The 26,074-nt window shown below is 41.8% G+C and overlaps 2 protein-coding genes across 8 annotated transcripts in view; one reads left to right on the top strand and one right to left on the bottom strand.

Moving 5' to 3' along the window:
* Positions 1–9,482, bottom strand: part of SPICE1 (spindle and centriole associated protein 1) — a 76,516-nt gene extending 67,034 nt beyond the window's left edge. For all 3 annotated transcript variants that reach the window (XR_009540764.1, XM_060150596.1, XM_060150598.1), the window contains exon 1: positions 9,379–9,482. Coding sequence is in view for 2 of the 3 variants with exons in the window: in XM_060150596.1 (XP_060006579.1) it covers positions 9,379–9,381 (3 nt within the window). In the remaining variant the exon portion in view is untranslated. The remainder of the gene's footprint in view (positions 1–9,378) is intronic.
* A 2,717-nt stretch (positions 9,483–12,199) lies between these two features.
* Positions 12,200–26,074, top strand: part of SIDT1 (SID1 transmembrane family member 1) — an 87,197-nt gene continuing 73,322 nt past the window's right edge. For all 5 annotated transcript variants that reach the window (XM_060150603.1, XM_060150602.1, XM_060150599.1 and 2 more), the window contains exon 1: positions 12,200–12,440. In XM_060150603.1, the coding sequence (XP_060006586.1) occupies positions 12,240–12,440 (201 nt within the window). In that variant the 5' untranslated portion in view covers positions 12,200–12,239. The remainder of the gene's footprint in view (positions 12,441–26,074) is intronic.

Genomic DNA, 26,074 nt, shown 5'->3' with positions numbered 1-26,074 from the left:
CTTTTGTAGCTTGCATCTGAGTCAGAATTTCCATCCTTGGTATTTTATAGAATTAACATCTAGGTGTATAAAGAAGTCTTGGGATGCTATTACTAAATTGGATAAAATCTTAGTCTGAGGCAAACAAGACCATGTGTTCTGCCTGCAAAGGAAGTAGTAGCCTATAGGGGCACATGGAGATCAGAGAAAAAAGATTTTATCATAAAATGAAATCAGAACCAAGAACTTACATACTTAGACCTCTATTAGTCTCTTCCAAGTGGCAAGTATTTGGCCCATCACCCTACAAAGTTTGTTGAATTCAAATTTAGAATTACCTGGGGTCTGATCAATAGATTGTACTAATTGATTCTCTCTCTGGGAGAAAGAAAACTAGCAGAGTCACAGGTTAATGTGTTTAATGTAGTTTGTCCATGTAGGTGCAAGTGGAATAGCCATTGGCTATAGTTCTCCGTGATCTCATTTGATGCTAGCCTATACGTTTTCATTGTGAGAATCCAATGATGAATGGCGTATCCAACAGTCAGTAAGGCTGAGGGCAGAGGGTCCTATCTGGGGCAATCTAAGAAGAGTGACTATGTCCTGATCCAACAATTATAATAAAGAGGGGGGAAAAGGAGAGAAGGGAGCATTCTGGGTAGAAAACATCAGTGATCTATATAGTAATAGAGAAGGAGAATATCAGTAAGTCAGTCAAAAACAAAACAACAATTAGACAGGGGTCCTGGTACAATGTCTTAGTTGGAATCTGTCCACTTTCCAAGGCCATGTGCTTATTCCAAAGGTCTTCAGTCCATTGTCTATTTCCAAAGATCAGATGCTTCTAAAGAATCTGTGATAATCCTCAGCTTGAAGTCCCCTATTGGAGTAGATTTCCAGTTATATGGAACTGAGTTGCTTATTTAGCTGTGAAAAGTTGTCAAAAATTGACTTACTGGGCTTCCCTGGTGGCGCAGTGGTTGAGAGTCCGTCTGCCGATGCAGGGGACACGGGTTCGTGCCCCAGTCTGGGAGGATCCCACATGCTGTGGAGCAGCTGAGCCCATGAGCCATGGCTGCTGAGCCTGCGCGTCCGGAACCTGTGCTCCGCAACGGGAGAGGCCACAACAGTGAGAGGCCTGCGTACGGCAAAAAAAAAAAAAAAAAAAAAATTGACTTACTGAAGTTTCACTAATATATTTGTTGTGTTAAAAAATGATTAAAGAAGACAACTTAGGTGATACAAACAAACTTTACTTAACACTTCATGAAGTAGACAATCTCCTTCTGGAGAACTGCAAAATGGGGTAGAAGGAAGGAAGCTTTTACAGGATAAAGAAAGAAAAGGAAAGAGAAAAACAGAAAATATCTGATTGGCTGGGGGCCCACTGTCAACCATGTTTGGGTGAGAAGGCCAAGAGCTGGCTTGCATTTGGGGACTGACCGACTAAATATACTGCATTTCTGGTCAAGTAGATCATTTAAAGGGATGTGAAAGTTATCTAAGTTTCAGTTTACTAAATGTGGCACCCCAGGCAGGAGTGGCTCCATCTTGGGCCTAGAAAGGTATTTCAACAGTTGTTAACAGTACCTAATAAGGTCCCTTCCAGTGAAGTTCAAGAGAGGTTTTTCCCAGTGTCTCTTCCAATAGATGAAATTTCCTAGTTGATGATCACGAAGAGCCAATTTAAGAAGCGTCGTGTGAAGCTGGCCTTAACGTGTCCATTATAGGACCTGCAATATTTTGCCACATCTGCATGCAGCAGAAAAGAGTCTAATATCAGGGGTGAAATTTCTAAAAGTATGTGCCTTCCTGTTAACAGTTCATAGGGATATAACCAATGTGTCGCTGAGACATACGGCCAAAAGGGCTAGTGGGAGTACCTCTAGCCAAGAGAGCTCAAGAATTTCTGAAAGTTTTGCTAATTTTAATCTTATTTTTTAGTTTTGCTAATTTTAATTTAATTTAATTCCATTGGTTCTTTTCATCTTTCCAGAAGCTTGTGGGTGGTAAGGACAGCATAGTTTTTGAGAAAGAGTGATGCCTTACAAAGTTCTTTTATAGTAGTTCATGTAAATTGTATGCCTTGGTCACTCAATATAAAAGCTGGTATACCCCAGATTCGAAACACAAAATCAAGCAGTGTTTTAGAGACTGCAAAGAATGTCCAGCAAAGAAGATTTTCAGCAAGAAAATGCTGTAACCCATCCTAAAAATAAATAAATCCCATGGAGAGTAGAAGCTGGATAAAATCTATCTGAAGGTGTTCAAAGGGTCCTGGAGGTTTTGGTTCCTGGCCATGCCTCATCTTTACAGTTTTTCCAGGATTATGTTGTTCACAAGTAACACATGTCCCCAAAATAATCTCAGCTGTCTTTTAAAGTTTTCCCACCAGCATTGATTTAAGATAGTAAGCAATATGTCTTCACCATGATGCATAGTTTCAAAGAGAAATTCAGCTAATATCCATTTGAAATCATCTGGTGCCACCAATCTGTCATCTTGAGAGTCTCAAGGATTATCTAAGTGAAGTATACACCACACTTCTTCCATTCTTCCTCTTCCAAATCATGGGCTGGATTTTTGATGTGGATATTTGATAATGGCTTCTTTGTCTCAATCCAGAGATTTGTCTTTTAGGGAATTAGTTAGTATCACAACCTTGGTTAAGCCTGCTTGTTTGGCAAAATTATCTACTAGAGCATCTCCTTTAACTTCCATTTGATCTTTTTGTCTCTGTTACCATGGGCCTCAATCTTTACAATAGCCATTTCACTGGGAAGTTGAAGTGCATCTAAAAATTTCTTAACTTGTCGCCCACTTTTGATAGGGATTCCAGCAGAAGTGAGAGAATCTTTTTGTTTCTAAAGCAGCATGTACTACTCCAGAAGCATACCTGCTATCTGTATATGCGTTTATTCTCTGGTCTTCGGCTAACTGACAAGCTCTAATAAGTGTTATAAATTCTGTCGTCTGGACTAACTTTCCCTCAGGTAGAGGACTCTCCTGTAATGGAGAGTTGAGATTAGTGATAGCATTAATGATGGCATGGTAATCTCCAGTTTCGATTCTGAAGTATGACCCATCAACAAATACTATTCTCAAAGGGAGAATTCTCAAAGGGAGAATCCTCTCTAATAAAGCTGAGCGAGGTACAGAAAGTCCCTAGCTGAAGCAAGACGATTGTGAGGTTCCATTTCTAGTAAGGGCAGGAGAGTGGCAAAATTCAGGGTGTTGTGCAGTTAATAGTAATGTGAGATGGAGAAGGCAACAGAAATTCATAAGGGGTTAACTGACTGACTTAAAAGTGTTGTGTGGAGATTGGTTCAAGATAGCGGAGTAGAAGGACGTGCTCTCACTCCCTCTTGCAAGAGCACTGTAATCACAACTAACTGCTGAACAACCATTGACAGGAAGACACTGGAACTCACCAAAAAAGATACCCCACATCCAAAGACAAAGGAGAAGCCACAATGAGATGGTAGGAGGGGCGCAATCAAAATAAAATCAAATCCTATAACTGCTGGGTGGGTGACTCACAGACTGGAGAACACTTATACCACAGAAGTCCACCCACTGGAGTAAAGGTTCTGAGCCCCACATCAGGCTTCCCAACCTGGGGGTCCGGCAACAGGAGGAGGAATTCCTACAGAATCAGACTTTGAAGGCTAGCGGGATTTGATTGCAGGACTTCGATAGTAGTGGGGGAAACAGAGACTCCACTCTTGGAGGGCACACACAAAGTAGTGTCCGCATTGGGGCCCAGGGGAAGGAGCAGTGACCCCACAGGAGACTGAACCAGACCTACCTGCTAGTGTTGGAGGGTCTCCTGCAGAGGCAGAGGGTGGCTGTGTCTCACCATGAGGACAAGGACACTGGCAGCAGAAGTTCGGGGAAGTACTCCTTGGCGTGAGCCCTCCCAGAGTCCATCATTAGCCTCACCAAAGAGCCCACTTAGGCTCCAATGTTGGGTTGCCTCAGGCCAAACGACCAACAGGGAGGGAATCCAGCCACACCCATCAGCTGACAAGTGGATTAAAGTTTTACTGAGCTCTGCCCACCAGAGCAACACCCAGCTCTACCCACCACCAGTCCCTCCAATCAGGAAACTTGCACAGGCCTCTTACATAGCCTCATATACCAGATGGCAGACAGTGGAAGCAAGAAGAACTACAGTCCTGCAGCCTGTGGAACAAAAACCACATTCACAGAAAGATAGACAAGATGAAAAGGCAGAGGGCTATGTACCAGATGAAGGAACAAGATAAAACACCAGAAAAACAACTAAATGAAGTGGAGATAGGCAACCTTCCAGAAAAAGAATTCAGAATAATCATAGTGAAGATGATCCAGGACCTCAGAAAAAGAATGGGGCAAAGATCAAGAAGATGCAAGAAATTTTTTTTTTTTTTTTTTTTTTGTGGTATGCAGACCTCTCACTGTTGTGGCCTCTCCCATTGTGGAGCACAGGCTCCGGACGCACAGGCTCAGCAGCCATGGCTCATGGGCCCAGCTGCTTCGCAGCATGTGGGATCTTCCTGGACCAGGGCACGAACCCGTGTCCCCTGCACTGGCACGCAGACTCTCAACCACTGCGCCACCAGGGAAGCCCTGCAAGAAATATTTTAAGAAGACCTAGAAGAATTAAAGAACAAACAAACAGAGATGAACAACACAATAACTGAAATGAAAACTTCACTAGAAGGGATCAATAGCAGAATAACTGAGGCAGAAGAACGGATAAGTGACCTGGAAGACAGAATGGTAGAATTCACTGCTACAGAACAAAATAAAGAAAAAGAATGAAAAGAAATGAAGACAGCCTATGAGACCTCTGGAACAGCAATAAACGCAACAGCATTTGCATTATAGGGGTCCCAGAAGAAGAGAGAGAGAAAGGACCCAAGGAAATATTTGAAGAGATTATAGTTGAAAACTTCCCTAACATGGGAAAGGAAATAGCCACCCAAGTCCAGGAAGTGCAGAGAGTCCCATACAAGATAAACCCAAGGAGAAACACGCCGAGGCACATAGTAATCAAATTGGCAAAAATTAAAGACAAAGAAAAATTATGGAAAGCAGCAAGGGAAAAATGACAAATAACATACAAGGGAACCCCATAAGGTTAACAGCTGATTTCTCAGCAGAAACTCTACAAGCCAGAAGTTAGTGGCATGATATACTTAAAGTGATGAAAGGGAAGAACCTACAACCAAGATTACTCTACCCAGCAAGGATCTCATTCAGATTCGATGGAGAAATCAAAAGCTTTACAGAAAAGAAAAGCTAAGAGAATTCAGCACACCAAACCAGTTCTACAACAAATGCTAAAGGAACTTCTCTAAGTGGGAAACACAAGAGAAGAAAAGGACCTACAAAAACAAACCCAAAACGATTAAGAAAATGGTAATAGGAACGTACATATCAATAATTACCTTAAACGTGAATGGATTAAATGCTCCAACCAAAAGACACAGGCTCGCTGAATGGATACAAAAACAAGACCCTTATATATGCTGTCTGCAAGAGACCCACTTCAGACCTAGGGACACATACAGACTGAAAGTGAGGGGTTGGAAAAAGATATTCCATGCAAATGGAAATCAAAAGAAAGCTGGAGTAGCAATATTCATATCAGGTAAAATAGACTTTAAAATAAAGAATGTTACAAGAGACAAGGAAGGACACTACATAATGATCAAGGGATCAATCCAAGAAGAAGATATAACAATTATAAATATATATGCACCCAACATAGGAGCACCTCAATCCATAAGGCAACTGCTAACAGCTATAAAAGAGGAAATCGACAGTAACACAATAATAGCGGAAGACTTTAACACCTCACTTACACCAATGGACAGATCATCCAAACAGAAAATTAATGAGGAAACACAAGCTTTAAATGATGCAATAGACCAGATAGATTTGATTGATATTTATAGGACATTCCATCCAAAACAGCAGATTACACTTTCTTCTCAAATGCACACGGACCATTCTCCAGGATAGATCACATCTTGGGTCACAAATCAAGCCTCAGTAAATTTAAGAAAATTGAAATCATATCAAGCATCTTTTCTGACCACAACACTATGAGATTAGAAACCAATTACAGGGGGAAAAATGTAAAAAACACAAACACGTGGAGGCTAAACAATACATTACTAAATAACCAAGAGATCACTGAAGAAATCAAAGAGGAAATCAAAAAATACCTAGAGACAAATGACAATGAAAACACGACGATCCAAAACCTATAGAATGCAGCAAAAGCAGTTCTAAGAGGGAAGTTTATAGCAATACAATCCTACCTCAAGAAACAACAAACAACTCAAATTAACAAATCTAACTGTACACCTAAAGTAACTAGAGAAATAAGAACAAATAAAACCCAAAGTTAGTAGAAGGAAAGAAATCATAAAGATGAGGGCAGAATAAATGAAATAGAAACAAAGAAAACAATTACAAAGATCAATAAAACTAAAAGCTGGTTCTTTGAGAAGATAAACAATATTGATAAACCATTAGCCAGATTCATCAAGAAAAAGAGGGAGAGGACTCAAATCAATAAAATTAGAAATGAAAAAGGAGAAGTTACAACAGACACTGCAGAAATAAAAAGCACCCTAAGAGACTACTATAAGCAACTCTATGCCAATAAAATGGACAACCTGGAAGAAATGGACAAATTCTTAGAAAGGTATAACCTTCCAAGACTGAACCAGGAAGAAATGGAGAATATGAGCAGACCAATCACAAGAAATGAAATTGAAACTGTGATTAAAAATCTTCAAACAAACAAAAGTCCAGGACCAGATGGCTTCACAGGTGACTTCTATCACACATTTAGAGAAGAGCTAACACCCATCCTTCTCAAACTCTTCCAAAAATATTGCAGAGGAAGGAACACTCCCAAACTCATTCTATGAGGCCACCATCACCCTGATCACAAAAGCAGACAAAGACACTACAAAAAAAAGCAAATTACAGACCAATATCACTGATGAATATAGATGCAAAAATCCTCAACAAAATACTAGCAAACAGAATCCAACAGCACATTAAAAGGATCATACACCATGATCAAGTGGGATTTATCCCAGGGATGCAAGGATTCTTCAATATACGCAAATCAATCAATGTGATACACCATATTAACAAACTGAAGAATAAAAACCATATGATCATCTCAATAGATTCAGAAAAAGCTTTTGCTGAAATTCAACACCGATTTATGATAAAAACTCTTCAGAACGTGGGCATAGAGGGAACCTACCTCAACATAGTAAAGGCCATATATGACACACCTACAGCAAACATCATTCTCAAAGGTGAAAAACTGAAAACATTTCCTCTAAGATCAGGAACAAGACAAGGATGTCCACTCTCATGACTATTATTCAACATAGTGTTGGAAGTCCTAGCCGTGGCAATCAGAGAAGAAAAAGAAATAAAAGGAATACAAATTGGAAAAGAAGAAGTAAAATTGTCACTGTTTGCGGATGACATCCTAAATATGCTGCCAGAAAACTACTAGAGCTAATCAATGAATTTGGTAAAGTTGCAGGATACAAAATTAATGCACAGAAATCTCTTGCATTCCTATACACTAATGATGAAAAATCTGAAAGAGAAATTAAGGAAACACTCCCATTTACCATTGCAACAAAAAGAATAAAATACCTAGGAATAAACCTACCTAGGGAGACAAAAGTACTGTATGCAGAAAACTATAAAACACTGATGAAAGAAATTAAAGATGATACCAACAGATGGAGAGATATACCATGTTCTTGGATTGGAAGAATCAATATTGTGAAAATGACTATATTACCCAAAGCAATCTATGGATTCAATGCAATCCCTATCAAGCTACCAATAGCATTTTTTACAGAACTAGAACAAAAAATCTTAAAATTGGTATGGAGATACAAAAGACCCGAATAGCCAAAGCAGTCTTGAGGGAAAACAACGGAGCTGCAGGAATCAGACTCCCTGACTTCAGACTATAATGCAAAGCTATGGTAATCAAGACAATATGGTACTAGCACAAAAACAGAAACATAGATCAATGGAACAAGATAGAAAGCCCAGAGATAAACCCACGCACATATGGTCACCTAATATACGATAAAGGAGGCAAGGATATACAATGGAGAAAAGACAGTCTCTCCAATAAGTGGTGCTGGGGAAACTGGACAGCTACATGTAAAAGAATGAAATTACAACACTCCCTAACACCATACACAAAAATAAACTCAAAATGGATTAGAGACCTAAATGTAAGACCAGACACTATAAAACACTTAGAAGAAAACGTAGGAAGAACACTCTTTGACATAAATCACAGCAAGATCTTTTTTTCTTTCTCTCTTTTTTTTTTTTTTTGCAGTACGCGGGCCTCTCACTGTTGTGGCCTCTCCTGCTGCAGAGCACAGGCTCCGGATGCGCAGGCTCAGCGGCCATGGCTCACAGGCCCAGCCGCTCTGCGGCATGTGGGATCTTCCTGGATCGAGGCACGAAACCGTGTCCTCTGCACTGGCAGGTGGACTCTCAACCACTGTGTCACCAGGGAAGCCCAGTGAAGCAATTTTGAACAGAGTTTCATTTCAAGGTGTCTGCAAACGGGTAAAAAAAAATGCTGCCCATTGAGTCTAAGAAGTTTATTCTCTTTCTTTTTTAAGGCACCTCTCAGATGAACAATTTTGTTCAAGCCCATTGTTCCATACGGTGGCCATTGAAGGCCCAGATCATCCTTGGGGAAGTTATGCCATTTGAAACACAGGTGCAAGAATTAGAACTGTAATGAGTCGACATATAAGAAGTAGGAGTTCTTCCAGAAGGAAGAGAGGAATTAGACTTAGCTGACCCCATAAGAGCTGGCAACAAACAGTCCATTGAAAGTCATGCTGTGCACTTTGAGTCTTGAGCCCCCAGTGTGATGGTAACTGCCTCCAAATGTAGACCCAACAAGCTACACCTCCAGGCAGGTGTAGAACCAGAGAGGAAGCTCTCTGTGGATCAAAGCCAAACTCTGGGGACCAAAAAAAAATTGAAACACAAGGATAGTCTTATCTAGGCTAAGCAACATATGTCCAAAAGGATGCCAGGCAAGTGAGAACCATACTGGTCTGTGAGACCAGCTTAAACAAAGAGCTTAAAAGGCCTATGCCTGTGTTCTACTCTGTGATAAACAGCAGTTTTAGATGACATAACATAAAACAGAAGCAGAGAAGAGAGCAAAAAAAAAAAAAGGATAGAAAGGAATGACCTGACCCCACCAGAGATGCCGAACAAATGGGAACCAATAACAAAACTGGGGTATCAAACTGAGACTCGATAACCAAAGAACTCAAAGCAAAGGGCAGAATTCAGACCCAGTGCTGACTTACTTACCATGTCAACGCCTATAAGTGGACTCGGTGGGTACTGCACCTGGTTGAAGGCTGGAGTCCGTGATGACAGGCAGTGCAGACATCTCAATGGAACCTTCAGGAACACTATGGAAATAAGGACCACCCAAGGAAAACAACCAGAAGTTATTTATTCAGAGCTTGCTATAGTAAGCCACCACTTGTGTTTGGCAGAGACTTGAAGGCAGGGGAGTAGGAAAGCTTTATAGTGAAAAAAAGGGAAGGTTTTCAGAAGTGCTCTGATTGGATCTTGGTGGCATGGAGAAGCTGGAAGCAGGCACATTTTATGGTTTGTAGAACATATTTGGCTTCCCCTGACTGATCCTAAGTTGGAAGCAGGAGCAAAAACTGGAGAAGCTGGCAGTCACTGACCAAGTCCTGACTGTTCTGGGCCATTTGCTACAGAGTTTGTGGTTTGGCTTCCTGGACTGGCTGCTGCAGAGGTTGTGGGTCGGGCGTCTGTCATCATACATGGACTGCACATTGTCTGTTTGTGTGTTTAGTCTCTCACAGTGGAAGCTGGGCATTGTAAATATTTTTAAAACCTGGCTGATGGACCATGTTTTACTTTTTAGCTATTGAACAATATAGTCAGATAATAATATTTGGTCATATAACATTTTATGCTTTCTAATACTGACACAATTTCAAATACATTCTTCCCCCACCCCCCTTTTATCCTTACAGTGATCTTGTAATCCTGGGGAGGTTAATTACCTAATGTCATTCATTGGATTTGGACTAGAGTTAGGAGTCAGTCACAGTATAGCCTGATTTGCAATGTAACACTCAAATTGTCTGGTATAGATATCATCTATAATGGCTTTAAAATAAATATTTTGGGCTCTAGGGGATAAAGGGTCTGTTCCAACTGTTTCTAAATTCATTACTTAAAGTTAGGATAAATGATTGAAGGGTCATAGCTCCCTTCAAATCCCTACAAGGCTGTCACGTGGAAGAAGGATTAAGTTTATTCCTACGGCTCCAGACGGCAGAACTCACACCAGTGAGTGGAAGAGAGGTAGATTTCAATTTAAAATGTGAAATATCTTTCTAATAATGAGACACTTGCCCCCCAAAGAAGCGGTCACCTTGTGAAAGGGCCAGTTCCTCACTCTTCTTAGTGTTTGAGTAGGACTCCATGATCCTACTCCTCTAGAAAGTGCCTGAACTGTCCAGGCCAGCTAATCTCAAAGGACATCATAAACTTCAAGTTCATGAAACTTTTTTAAGTTATAAAAAGAGGCATAGACATTTTAAATACAGCAATTTAACATCATTCAAATTCTGGATGAAATTATCATGCTATGTTTCTCAAAAACAATCAGTTCTATTTTAAACTTTACCCCCAGACTCTTCTTTGAATCAGTATTTTTGTCCTCATGCCCATATATTTTCAAAAACATTTTTTAAAAAGTAAAAAAAAATTTTAATTCTAATAAAAGTACTAATAGGAAGTCATCTAATTCAATCGCCCATCTGCATTGCTTTCTGATTGTGCGCTTATAACTTTATACCAAATGTATTGCGCTCATTGATGTTTTAATAAATTGTAGTAATTCAATAAGGTTAAAAAAGAGAGAAACACTTCCCATTGAATGGTAAATGCTAGGATTTTAATCTGTAATTCTTTGAACATGATATTTTTCCTTCTTTGTGGCTTCTTTTTTAATGTTCCCTCAGGTTGAACTCAATTATATTCTTTTCTAGTTTACAAATAACTTGAAGCTGAAAGAAAAGAGTCCTTCTGACTTGTGACTGATGTTCTGCCAGGACTTCCGAGGGATCCTCTTCTCAACCCACCCTTTACCTGCCTCTTCAACTGTTTAAATTGACTCCCCTAATTTTTTCCTGAAGGGTATCTCCTTTTGATTTGGGGCTGCGGTTTCTCTCCTGAAAAACAATACAGAATCCTGGGGATTCTGCTAAATCTAAAGTCATTGCAGAGGTAAAGTAGACAAGAAGTTAGGGCAGAAGCTGTGCCCTCTGCACAAAGCCAGCTGCTCTGGGTCGTCTTTGACAACTTCCGGGACTAGACTTGAGGCGGTGATCGAAATTGTTTTCTTTACCATATCTATTTGTTTTTTTATGACTGTACATATTTACATACGTACACGTATGGCGAGGGAGAGAGAAAGTGATGACGTGAGACTCCTTGAGATTAGGAGGTGATAAGAAAATAAAGCAGGTGGCTGGGAAGGGAGAAGGGAGAATTCTGTTAGAGAAGGGAGAATTGAGAGTTAACCGTCATTCAGACGAGCAGGAGGTCTCTGCAGGTAGCAGTCTGGAAATGCGAACTTGTGCACCCTCTTTGGGGACAGGCTCTGTTGCTTTCTATTTCTTCGCTTGCAGCCGCGTGCCTATTTATTTGAAACTGACTGAATTTCCTCTCAATGGCTGGTCAGGTTGATTCTTCAAGACTAGTGGATATTTCTTTTTAATGTCTCCAACGCAATTTTTTTCTCCCTTTTTTTTTTTTTTTTTTTTTTTTTGAGGTTTAGGGGGAAGAGACGGTTGAAATTCTGGCTGGGTAAGCTGGGGAATTCTCAGAAATGAGAAAGGGGGAAAGGGGGAAGGAAACGGACTTAGAAGCCGGCAAGCAAAGCTGCAGCCCCCGGTCCCCCTATCTTCCGCACCCCCTACCTCCGCCCCGTGACCTTCCGTGGAGACCCCAGGAGGCTGCACCAATATTTGATCAGCCTTTCGCCAGCGCGTTGCCAGCACTCGTCGGCAGGGCTTGCCGGGCATCGCCTGCGCTGCGCTGCAGCCGGCGCCGGGGCCCGCAAGGGGCTTTGGAAGGACCGGCTCTTCGCTCGTCCCCTCCCCTGGGGCGCGGCGCCCACCATGCGGGGCTGCACGCTGCTCTGCGCGCTGTCCTGGCTTCTGCCGCCGGCTGCACCCGGGCTCCCCGCGCAACACTTAGCGCGGCGCCACGACCCCCGCGACCCCGTTAGGGGCGCTGAGTTCGATCGCATCTACAACGGGGTGGTGAGCCTCAGCACCGAGAACATCTACTCCTTCAACTACACTAGCCAGCCCGGCCAGGTAAGACACTCGCTCCCTTCGCTCCCAGGAACTTGCCAGACCTCAGAGCCCCGTCACTGCTCTGGGTCCCTGGGGAATCGACCTCGGGAGACCACAGGGACCAAGGAACCCTCGTTCCCTTTCTCCTTCAAAGCAATCACTGCCTTGCCCAAGCTGCCGCATCCTCCCCTACCGGCCTCGGGGACACCTTCGCCTCCTCTCGCGCCTTCCCGGCCTGGTCTCTAGCATCTTTGGGCTTTGCAGGGGCGCTGGTTCCCCGCACCGTCTGCGGGTCCTGGCCCCCTGCTGGGCCCTTCTCTAGGGAGGTCACGATTTCTAAGGCTGAGGAGGGAAAGGACCGCACTTCTGTTCCTAATCCCCTGCGGGGAAGGAACCTCATCTTTTTTGGATGATTCTGCCGGACTTCTATCTCATAGCACATGGGGAGGGAGAGCTGCTCAGAATCTAAAATGGGAATGTGTGAGAACAGACCAAGCTGCAGAACCTCTGTGTGTTCAAGAGTCACTGCCCGCGTTTCTGTACCGTTGTCACACGTTTGTGCTTCAGAGAAGCCAGAAGACCCGGCCAAAGATATTGGAACTGCAGCCATCAGACGATTTATCGAGGTTTTGATTTTATACAAGGATGGATAATTGAGTGAAAGTTCTAGACCTATTTCTGACAAAACTTGAGGTGAGACAAGGGAAGGAAAGGACTATTCCAGCAACTACCCCCTTTGACACATATACTCTGATTGTATAATATAAGAAAATGCATACAGTTAGCTTTTCCCCTCTAATAGGAGGCACAGAGAAAAGAGAAAACTCCCCAGTGTACCTGCCTCTAGATCTTCTTCCCAGGAATGTATGTGAATGAATGTGTATATATGTGTATACATATGTATGAATGTATATCTATCCCTTACTATGCCAGCATTCCCCACTCATTGGGGAAATTCCAGAACCAGATGATTGGGATACCATGATATGCCTCCCTAACTCTCACTTAGGATCAAAACTCAGAAACCTGGTAGCTTGGGGTAGTATTTAGCCAAGAGGGACCAGTGTGCCCATCACCACTCCCAGACATTTCCCAAGTGTGTGTACTGAGCAAGTGCACCATCTCCAGTCTGGCACCAGATCCTAAGCTTGGTCTTCACCATGGACCATGTCCCATATTCTTACCCTGTCCTGTCCCTCGCTGACCTTTAGGTTGTATTCCTGAAGTAAGCAGAGTGGCTGTGTGCAGAGCCATTCCACTGTAGACAAGTTAGAGGGGGGTCAGTTTTTACTCCCCACATTCCTTGTAACCCACCTTTTCCAGTTCTGTGTGCTGTATGGACCAGCTGACATTGCACCTGAAGTGTGTTCCCAGCCCTGTTATTGACTCAGAATAAATAAATGTCTGAAAAACCCCATGATCTCTGGGGTGTACTGCCAGTTTCCCCCTAAATCATTGGTAAGGAAACTCAAATGATGTGTGCAAAGTAAGACCTTACATCAGGCTTTAGTATTTCTTACACTGCTGCTTAGAGATACAGTGACTGCTTTTTTACTGTTCTTTGGACCTTTTTGGCTGCAGTATTCAGTGAGTTCCTCTACCTCAGCACATGTTGCACTGTTTGCAGTTAGGGTCACCTACTTGACTTTCCCAGAAAACCGTGAGATATTGAGGATGGGGGCAGAGTCATGTCCATCTCTATACCCTAGTACCTAGCACAGTGCTTGACACATAACAGGTTTACTAATGTTTTTGAAAAAATGAATAAATAGTTGAAAAAAGATTTAAGGATTCTTTAAGCTAAACCTAAATAAAATATACTTTTTAGTAGGTTGAATGTGAGATCATTTCAGATAAAAACAAAATTTTTAAAAATTGTTCTGGGATTATGCTCTTTCCATTTTGCCTGTATGTATGTTAAAATGCTCTTTATTTTATGAAACAAAGGTGATAATTACTTTTTAAAATATCTTTGCATAATACAATAAAAAGCTGACAGTCCCTACATTTTACTAGTCTGAGAAATATAGTTGGAAACCTTAAGACTAGCAGAAAACTCAAGTGTTTTAATTATTTTAATGCCAGTATGCAATAATATGAACCAGATGTCCTCAAATCTTACAGCCTTCTGAAACTTCTCTTTAATGTGCAAATAAGACAGTGGAATCCTCAATCAATTTACTTTGGAAAATTGCCCTTCTCTCCCTCCAGTCCTGTATTCCAGTTGCTTTCTCCAGAAATGGCATTGTTCTGACCTGCCCATCCAAACCATTATTCTGTTTCTCTTGATGGCCTCCTGTCTTCTTGGTTCCTTTTGCCACGTGTTGGAGACCAGCGCCCCCTCCTTCTAATACCATGAACACAACCCTGTTGGATATAGCAGAATTTTACTGAAGGTCTGGAGTAACATAAGGGAATTGCAGAACAGCACAGAGTAGGTGACAGATTAAACCAGAAATCTAAGCAACACTGTCATAACAATTTACCAGCTATTCCTCCACCAGGAGAAATATCAGGATGGTGGCACTATTTTTCAGGCCCTGGCTTGTCACGATCTTCTTGGCCACCCCTCACCCCAAATGCTGTGCTCTCAGTCTCTAAATTTTTGTTATTCTCTCAGGTCAAGCAGTTTTGGCTCCATGACCAACCCCAAACTCACTAAAGAACTCTGCTAAATAAAGAGCTATGAGCCCAAGAGCAGAACCTTTTTCCTTTAACCTGAGCAAAGTCTTGGTCAGGGCTCTCTCCCCTGCACATGTCATTTCCCATCTACCTGTCTTCAGTGCAACTAAGAATTTGGTTTAGACATAGGTGTATTCTTAATTGGAAAACTGAAAAATATTGAATGAAATACATATAACAGTGTTTATATTGGCACTAATGGACATGTAGCACATGAAATCATTCAATTCACACTACAGAGCATTATAAAAAGAAGGCTTTCCTGAACTCTTTTTCAAATGCTTCCCATTTCTTTTCCAATGAACATAAATTTTATTTCCTAATTTTCACGTAGCATCTAGCTCTCCAGAGAGCAGCTCTCCAGAAATCTTGATTTCACACAAGTTTTTCTCAATTTAATTAAGTACATTTTATTTAAAGATTTTTCTTTTGGAAAAGACTAATCATCATTAAAATTACACCGGATGTTTCATATAAAGACACTGTCTGCAAATACTGACTATAATGCTGTAAGCAAAGGAAGAAAAAATTAAAACAATGTGGATAAGTGCATTTAAAAAAAAAAAAGAAAAAAGAGTTCGGTTTAGGGAAAAAAAAGACTAATTTTTTTCATTTTAATCTTTTTCCCTTTTCGCTTCAAGCCATTGGTATGTTTGCCATTCTTTTTCCTTCAGGTTGGAGGAGAAAGACTATTCTAAGTTTAGGCTTTGGTGCAGAGAGGAAACCGCTGTGGGAGACTTTGTTCCTAACCCCTCCTGTCAGCCACTGCATCTTCCATACCAAACGCTGTCTTGGAGAACTATTTAGCCAAATGTGTCATGCTAATTAGCTAAGCTAGCACCTGGAAAAGTCTCACATGCCTTCCAGGCTGAGAATAATGTAAATATGAAGTTACCGTTAAAAGAAAAATCACTGAAGGAATGGAGTGACTGGTTTAAAGAAGGATAATGAAAATAACGATTGAAGGTACAGGTCAGGCAAGATCGTGGTTCATTTCAGTCCCTGGAGGGGAAGTGTCTGGAGACTCCTTTCAAGGGGCATAGGGTTTCATTGTGTCAAGGGCTGGGACCAAACTAGAAGGAAATCACCTTGTTGAGAAAATTGTCAGGGATGGGTTTGACTGGGACAGAGGGCATAAAAGCAGGTTTATTGGGAAATGAGAATACTCTTGTAGAGACACGTGGCGACAATAATAAGATGTTTATATTTGAGCTAGATGTTGATAAAAAGCCCTTAAATAAAAATCTAACCATGACCCAGCAAGAGGTCCTCTCTGAGGCTTTCAGTGACAGAATTCATTGTTTGCCATAGATTTTTGAATTTGAAATGTTTCTCTGGACTTATTTCTTTTATTTTGTTTATTACACTGAGGCATTTATCTTTTAATGACATATAGTTGTCTATGCCTAAGGAACAAATCTTGTCTTTATTAATATCAACCAGTATCTAGAATCAGTTATACCAGCCTGTCAGATCCAGACTGAAAAAGCCTATCCAGTCCTCATGAACAGGACATTCCAGGGGTAACTTCTAGCTGTATACATTACTACTTAGAAGAATTAAAAATGTTGTTGCAATAGCCTCAGTTCTCTCCAAGTCGTATGTACTCTCCCTGTTTTCTTTACAAAATGAGGCAGAGAAACCTCCTCTACTGTCCTCCCACATCTCCTTACTGAACTGGACTGGTGCTTGTTTGGGAAGAATCATCTCATTAGCACATTACCGGGGTGGTTGGTTACTGTCTCAGTCAGTTCAGCCTGTTAGAGTACCATAGACTGGGTGACTTAGGAAACAAACATCGATTTCTCACAGTTCTGGAGGCTGGGAAGTCCAAGATCAAAGTGTCAGCAGACTTGTATCTGGTGAGAGCTGGCTTCCGGGCTTGTAAACAGCACTTACAGATATGTCCTCATGTGGCCCAGAGAGCAGAGAGAGTAGCCAGCTCTCTCCTGTCTCTTATTATAAGGGCACTAATCTCATCACGAGAGCTCCAACCTCATGATCTAATTAACTTCCAAAGGCCCTACCTCCAAATACTATCACCCTGGGGATTAGGCTTCAACACATGAATTTGGGGATGTGGGGACACAAATATTCAGTCCGTAGAGTCACCTCTCACATTTTCCTGCGTGGCTCTGAGAAAAGAGTATTGACATGTCATAAGGGTATTTAGGGGCTGACATTACTCCACTTATGAGTCTGATTTTATGCACGGCCCATCTTCTGCCGGCCCTGACCTGATAATCATATGCTAAACTGTACAATGAACCTCTACCTTTGCTACTTGTGCTGAACTTGTTTTTCAATTCCTTTTTGTTTCTTGCTGAGTGCCGTGTCTATAAGCTTGCTGTAGTGTTGCGTTTGGTTTTTCAGTTGTTATTTTGTTTTGTGTAGATTCTACTGCTGTGATGGTCCCTTCTGACAGGGTGTTTTAGGTTCTTATACAGTTCCTCAAGATTTTCAGCCTTTCTGCCTTTCCTGATTTGGTTTCAATGTGTTACCAGATGTATCTCCTATGTCATTCCTCACTGTTAGCTTGAATCTTAAAGACCAAGGGACTTGAAGATACCGTGAAACCTCTTTGCTGCTAGAAGTGCCAGCATTTCTTTCTTCATTTCAGATAGAAGTAACCACACCCTGTTGATGTTATAACACGTTGCCATGCAGCACCCCGGAGTATGTTAGCCAGCTCTTCCTGCGTTGTTTAACGCTGGAGCTGACTGAAGTTCATGTCAACACACCAAGATGGTGCGTTAATGATTTAAAGGCACATCGAATGAGCTGTTGGAATTGGGGCCTCACCATCCTTTCTGCTTATTTGCTAAGAAAAATATCAAATACATCATGGGCTGCCAGACAATATAGTCTTTTCTATTTTGCTAAAAAAAAATTATAAACATTGATCTTTCTTTTCTTTACTTGGACATTTTGAAAATGGAAACTTTGAGGTCTTCCAGTACATTAGTTGGCTATGCAAACCAAAACAAAACCTAAGGACCTGTATTTTGCTTAAAACCTAAGGTCAGCAATAAGAATAACATTGTATTCTATTAAGTCCTCAGCCTAAGATCCTTCGGTTTTTATATATAAGAATGTGTGTAAAAATTAGATAGGAGAAGCAGTTGATTTACATGTTAAAAGATAGTGCTCCATTCCTGAAAAGCAAAGCTGAATGTTATATAGCAAATTTAAATTATATAGTAAATGTTATTAATAAAATTAACTTGCTGTAATAATTAATTACTTCAAATTCTTATTCCCCTCAGTTTATTTGAAGTGACAGTAATAGCCAAAGAAATTGATTTTACTATTGGGAAAAAGTTATACGCAGATGTTAATTTTGCTACAAGATTCAACAGGGGATTTTTCAGTTAGTTTAACAAGAAGAGTAAAGGTGGCTTGAAGTTGTCTTATATTGAAAAATGTGTCCAGTGAAAGTTGAATATGAGTTTTCTTTCCTGATAAGAAAGCTGTAGGAATCCACTTCCCTGTCACAGCTCCCAAGAAGTGGGAAATTTTCTCTTATTTGGACCACTGAAAAGGTTTTGAGGAGCTAGTTTTCAATCCATAATTTTAAGGAACTTTATTTTGGACCCAGCCTTCTACAGCTGATCCCAAGGATGGCCAGGGGTGTCACTATGTAATTATGAAAGTCTTGGTTATTTAAAAGTGAAGATCACCTATGTTTTGGTTAGACTCTTAAGTGTTTGAATAAAATACTTAATTTCCAAAAATGGTAGCAAAATTAAAGTTTATCTAACATCATCAAGTAACATGTTGTCCTGAGTAAAAACATCCTTTGGCTGCCTGGGAACTTACACTTGATACTGTGGACATTTAAAAGTGTAGATAAAAGTTCACCTCTCCCTCTGCCTAACCTTGGCTGCAAAAGATTTTCAACTTTGTTTGCTTCCTCACTGTCCCCTATATGTACATATTTTTAACAAAACTTTATTCTTCAAAGTAGTTTTAGGTTTACAGAAAAACTAAGCAGAAAGTGCAGAGAGTTCCCATATATCCTCTCCCCACCCTCCCCCATTCACACACAGTTTCCCCATTATTAATATCTTGCATTAGCGTGGTACACTAATGATGAACAAATATTGGTGTAATATTGATATTTTATTGGCCTTTATTATTTACTAAAGTCCACGGTTTACATTAGGTTCACTATTGGTGTTGTACAGTTCTATGGGTTTTGAGAAATGCATAGTGTCATATATCCATCATTATGGTGAGTTATATAGAATAATTTCACTCCCATAAAAATCCCCTGTGCTCTACCTATTCATCCCTTCTTCCTTTCTTTCACACCCTAGCAACCACCAATTGGTTTTTTCTACTCTCCTTATAGTTTTGTCTTTTCCAGAATGTCATATTGTTGAAATCATACAGCATGTAGCCTTTTCAGACTTGCCTCTTTCACTTAGCAATACGCTTTCAAGGTTCCTCCACATCTTTTCATGGCTTGATAGCTTATGTCTTCTTAGTACTAAATAATATTACATTGTCTGGATATGCCATAGTTTATTTATCCATTCACCTATGAAAGACATCATGGTTGCTTCCAATTTTTGGCAATTATGAATAAAGCTGCCGAAAACATTTGGGTGCAGATTTCTGTGCGGACATAAGTTTTCATCTCATTTGGGTATATACCAAGGAGCTTAATTCCTAGATCATACAGTAAAAGTATGTTTAGTTTTATAAGAAACTGTCAAACTTGTCTTCCACAAGGACTGTATCATTTTGCACTCTCACCAGCAATGAATGAAGAGTTCCTGTTGTTCCATATCCTCATCTGCATCTGGTGTTGTCAGTGCTTTAGATTTTAGCCATTCTGATAGGTGTAGAATGATATCTTGTTTTTTGTTTTTTGCGGTACGCGGGCCTCTCACTGTTGTGGCCTCTCCCATTGCCGAGCACAGGCTCCGGACGCGCAGGCTCAGCGGCCATGGCTCACGGGCCCAGCCGCTCCACGGCACGTGGGATCTTCCCAGACCGGGGCACGAACCCGCGTCCCCTGCATCGGCAGGCAGACTCTCAACCACTGCGCCACCAGGGAAGCCCCCTTATTGTTTTACTTTGCAGTTTCCTAATGGCATATACAGTTGAGTATCTTTTCATATGCTTATTTGCCATCTGTATATCTTCTTTGGTGAGGCATCTTTGCAGATCTTTTGCCCATCTTAAAACTGGATTGTTTGTTTCCTCGTCGTTGAATTTTAAGTGTTCTTTGTAGATTTTGGATACCAGTCCTTTATCAGAAACAAGTTTTGCAAATGTTTTCTCCTTGTCCATGGGCTTGTCTTCTCATTCTTTTAATAGCATTTTTCACAGAGCAGACATTTTTTAACTTAATGAAGTACCACTTAACAATTTTTCCCCACGGATCATGCCTTTGGTGTTGTATCTAAAAGTCTGCCATAAAATCTAAGGTCACCTAGATTTTCTCCTTATATTATCTTCTGGAACTTTTATAGTTTTGAATTTCACGTTTAGATTTCTGATTCATTTGGGATTCGTTTTTGTGAAAAGTGTAAGGTCTCTGTCTAGAATTTTTGTTTGGTTTTTGTTTTTGTTTTGCATATGATATCCAGCTGTTCCAGCACCATTTGTTGAAAACGCCACCCTATATTTTTAGTATTATAGTGCTGCGTACGTGTGTATACATTTATAGCCTATCTTGGACTAAAGAGTTTGAAGCAACTCTTTATTGGGGGCTCATTGTTCTTACCATTGTTCCCAACCTTCCCCTCTGTTACCACCATCTCCGATCTCTACCATTCTCTTGTTGCTCCTTTTTTCTATGTATCTTTTGTCTCTCTGCTTCTTCCATCCCTTTTGTCTTTCCAGTCTTCTGTGAACACTGTCAGTCCATCAAGGTTCTTCCTGTTCTCTGGTCGTTTGAAGCTTTGCTACTGGCAAAATATTCTTTCTTCTTCATCTCAGGAGATATGTTTTGTTCCTTCCTTCCTGATTCAGAGCCGGTCTCCCAGTTTTTAAGGTTTTGCTGTAGAATGTTAATAATACCAACAGTGGAGGATGAAGGGCATACATTATTTGGGCAATCAGTATATATTTGTTTTGACTTCATGTACCATTATTTCCTTTTTTTCATGTCAAGATTTTCTTTGTCAAGTCTGCTTAGCTACAGAAGTGTGTCATTGGGCTTGCATTTGTGATGTTTTTTCTATTTTTTCTATCAATAAAAGAAACACAAAATATCCCTCAAGGGCTTCCCTGGTGGCGCAGTGGTTGAGAGTCCGCCTGCCGATGCAGGGGACACGGGTTCGTGCCCCAGTCTGGGAAGATCCCACATGCCGCGGAGCGGCTGGGCCCATGAGCCATGGCTGCTGAGCCTGCGCATCCAGAGCCTGTGCTCCGCAACGGGAGAGGCCGCAACAGTGAGGGGCCCGCATACCACAAAAAAAAAATATATATATATATATATCCCTCAAAACCATAAGAAAGAGGTAATTGTATTTTAAACTTAAGAGCTGAAAGGACCTTTTAAATTACCCAATCTCCTCTCTCTTAAAAGGAGAGAAAACAGAGCTGGTAAAATAAATTACTTGTCCAAATTGTACAACTAGTTTGAAGCAAAGCCAGGAACATAACTCAGGTTCCTGAGGACATTTCCTCGGATATTTCTACTAAACCTCCCACAAGAGCACATCTGTTATGCTTATCAACAACAATAAAAGTGTTTAAATACCATAGTCATAATTCCACAGTCAGGCTGCTTGATCATACAGTTTAAGAGCTTTATGTCTGACTCCCTTACAGTTACTGAAAGTTGAAACAAGAGGATTTTCCCTTCTGTTTTTCCTCCATGGATCGTCCAGGCATCCATTTGCCTGTGTTAAGTCAGGCAAGCAGAGTTGACACTAAGGAAAACGATGAATGTGACAGATTTCCTTCAGTGTTTCACAGAGCCACAGGCACCCACCACCCTGTGGACCAGTCTTCGTCTCTTTTGTGCTTTATTGTCATTAATGCTGGGTTCCTTCTTTGTGCCAGGCATAGGGCAGCTTGGAGACCTAAGCAGTTAACCTATATGTTCCTCTAGGGCAGTATTAATCCTGAGAACTGGTATTTCTGGATCCCCACTAAATAGCTATGAAGATAAGCCATAGCAAACAAGAATGACTGACTCTTTCTGTCCCTTTAGATCTAACTGCCCTTTTGTGGACGAAGTGACTCACAACTATTTTGATCTGTGTAACTGGGGGTGTACGTTATGTTCCCCCCAAAATTAGCACGTAAATGCTCACAGTTTTATTTTATCCTCTCTAATACTTGCAAAAAAGGAATCCTGTATTCGTCCCCACTCTCTCCCTGCACCGTCTTCACCAGAGTGGAGGAATTATAGGTTTCTAGGAGAAGGACAATGTTTATCTGGGTAATAAAGGGATAAAAAGTGGGGGATAAGGAAACAGGCAAACAGAGTGAAGTCTGGGTGTGCAGAGATGGTTTGGGGAGATCTGTGGACAGTAAGGCTCAAGTTAGCTGTGGGCTATGAATGAAGTAGACAGAGAAGGAAAGAGGGTGTGGGGTCAGACAAGGTTATTGGCTGCAGGCAACAGAAATCAACTGGCTAACATAAGGAGAAAAAGAATTTACTAGAAGGATATTGGATAGCACCCAACCTGAGTTCCTAAGCTCACACTATGGGGACCAAGAGAGAAGACACTGCAAGAAATTATAACAACAGTCATGCAGCAGGAATGTGTGGCCAGGATGCTCACCTAGCCACTACCACCTCCTCTGCCATTAGACATGGTCACCCCTGGGCCCTGCTGTCATGGTCCCTACTGATGTCACCATTGACAGCGAGTGTTAAACTCTTCCTTCATCTTTGTATCATTTAATCACTGTTGAAAGTACCAAGTGGGAGCATCCAACTCTCTGAGCGTGGGTCCTGTACCTGCCCCCTATGGCATCTACAGGCAGCCTTGCCTCCCACAAAACTCACACAGTGGTGTGGAGGAGAGGAAGTTCCTCTAAAACATGCAAGGCATCTGGATTCTGGGCAGCTCCCAAATCAACCCCACCAAAAGTTTTCATGGGGTGTTCTCTAGCTAGGATATTTGTTGGAAGATAGCTACATGGACCCAGACATAAGTGATCGGGGACCAAAGGGAGCAAATCTGGGCTACTGCAGGCTATCTTTGCCCATTTAAAGAGGAACATCTTACCTGAGCACCAGAGAAGAATTCAAGTCATATATATCATCTTGGCCACAGTGTTTACTCCATGATTAGAAATAGTTGTGTCTCTGAAATATGGCCTTCCCTGAGGCCGTTTCTGCTAGTCTCAGGAAATTATCTTTGAAGATTTTGAAGGGGATGATGTTTGCAGATGATTGGCTTTGTCTTGTTTAGAACGCAGTTTTCTTTAGGTAATACTTATATCCTGCCAATACTTATTTAAAATTACAAATGGCATCGGTCTGGCAATGACTACCACTACAGAAATAAACAGCTGATAGGGCTTCCCTGGTGGTGCAGGGGTTGAGAGTCCGCCTGCCGATGCAGGGGACACGGGTTCGTGTCCCGGTCCGGGAGGATCCCACATGCCGCGGAGCGGCTGGGCCCGTGAGCCATGGCCGCTGAGCCTGCGCGTCCGGAGCCTGTGCTCCGCAACGGGAGAGGCCACAACAGTGAGAGGCCCATGTACGGCAAAAAAAAAAAAAAAAAAAAACAGCTGATAAACATCAGATCATAACTCTTGACAATCATCGTAGTTCTGTAGTGCTTTTCCATCTTTAGAGCATTAATTAAGTAGGCCTCAGAATAGCTCTAGAAGAAACATGCCTGCAGTGCAATCACTCAGCATATAAATAAAATCCAGGGAGTAGATCCTTGTGTTCTGCCTCAAACCATAGAATAATTATTTTTACCTCTTTATAATTTTTTCCTCCTCCCAAGAGAAGGAATATAAGGAGGAAATAGAGAGAAAAAGACAGGAAAGATAAAGAGGAAAAAGGAATCACACACAGAGATGAGCAGACGCAGATACCTAAGAGGTTGGTGAACAAAGAGGCCCCTGGCTCTCTCCCAGGAGCCAAGGCTGGAGATGCCTCAAGCCAGACGGAGGGCAGTGGGACAGAGGAGCTAATGCAAAGTCTGTGAGAGGCCTGGAGAGACAGAAGATGGTCAGCTCTTGGGGTGAGAGGCACGTGGCCACCCTCAGTCTAAGAGGCCATGGGTAGGGAATAGGTTGGAGGAGAGCTTTCTTGTGGTGCTTTTTGGCCTCCCTCAGTTTGGCCCAGGTGTACTGCTGCCTGCCCTGCCTCATCGTCATCAGGAGGGAGGAAACAAGCAGTACCCATCCAGGGTGGGCTGGCTTGCGGGATAATGTCTGTGGAGGCTGGCGTGGAGAGGGGTAACCACTGTGCCTGCTGACCTGCTGACCCTGAGCTGTCCCTGCCTTCCCACAGGCCCCTTCACAGGGCAGGCGCCGGCAGGTTAGGATGGGAGCAGGAACAGTGGGGCTGGGGGGCGGTGGATGAGGGGCGGGAAGGTAGAAGTAAAATTAGATGGGCGGGGACTGGACCCCTGGAGGGGGGTGAAAAGGGGCATGGTCAACTCAGAGGCTCTCCACCCTTCCAGTCCCTCCTTCTTCCCTGAACTCCCCTCACATTTAGCTCCTCCCCTCTGGAGTTCACGCAACGACCCTAGGTAGCTGATAGCCCAGGGAATCAGAGCTCATGGGAGAAAATAACAACAGATCTACAGAGGGAAGTTACGTGAGAAATGTCAAACTGAATGACCTTTACCAGATGTAGTAGAGTTAATGAACAGGAAGAATAAGACTTCATGACAAGCAAAGTGAACATCCTGGAAGAGATGTGGATAGGAGGACGTTGTTCAAATGAAACAGGTTACAGCTATAAAGATGAAAGATGAAGCAACTGGGAAATCCCAGATTTAAAAAATAATACTGTTTACATAAAGACCTCAGCAATGGGTTGGACGTTAGAATGAATAACGGATTAGAGAACTGGAGGATCGTGTTGAGGATCTACCTAAAGAGATGTAGGATATAAAGAGAAAAATTAAGAAATTGGGAGCACGGACCCAATTATGACATCAACATAATAGGGGTCCCACAGGAAGAAAACAAATGGAGAGAAAGGAATATCTGTAGAAATAATGCTGAAGAATTAAGAACAGTCATTTCCCTGACATCCTGGGGTGTTTTTTTAGGACTTGTTGAAAGCTACAACCTTAGCTGGGCTACCTCCACTCATATGAAAACAGAAACTGTAGTGTATGTACTAAGTGTCAAATACATGCTTGACTCCAAATAATGTCACAGATAAAATCCTCAAAGAGAAACAAATACATGGAACAATTAGCAAATATTACAAAACATGAAAATATGATGTAATTGAGCACTAAACTGGGTAGTAACGGTCCTTAAGTTTTATGATATTAAATGGCTAGATTAGGGCAAGTTAGGGTCTTCAGGACATACCTGATTTGACCTCAGTTCTTGTGAAAAAAATATCACAGCATTTCCCAAAGTGTGTTCTATAGAACATTTGTTCTGTAGGATAGTCTTGGTGTGGCATGTGAAAGGGATTCCAAATGTAGTGGAATTTGGCCATGTTTTAACTGCCCAGAATCTGAACCCCATTCCTATATGTTTTGGGGAAATTCCTCATTTCATGAGTCTCTGCTGGAGATAGAGCTCCTTCCACTAGGGCAGCAGAATGGCAGGCATCTGCTATCTTGAACACACCCCTCCCAACCCCACCAAGCTCAGGCTCGGGTCTGTGGCCTCAGCGCTACCAATCAGATCTGCTTTCCCCAGACTTTGAGTTGGGAGCCAGTGACGCAGGAAAGCAGCTGTTCAGCAGCAACAGAGGCAGCACTGGGTGTCCAGGGATGGCCATAGCAATGGGGTGGTAGCACTTAAAACCTTCCAAAGGCTTTCTATTGTCCTTAGAGTAAAGCCCCAAC

The sequence above is a fragment of the Lagenorhynchus albirostris genome, chromosome 5 (genome assembly GCF_949774975.1).
Source record: "Lagenorhynchus albirostris chromosome 5, mLagAlb1.1, whole genome shotgun sequence".
NCBI classification, from domain to species: domain Eukaryota; kingdom Metazoa; phylum Chordata; class Mammalia; order Artiodactyla; family Delphinidae; genus Lagenorhynchus; species Lagenorhynchus albirostris.
Note: the sequence above shows the minus strand (reverse complement) of the source record. Positions and strands in the feature narration are given on the sequence as shown.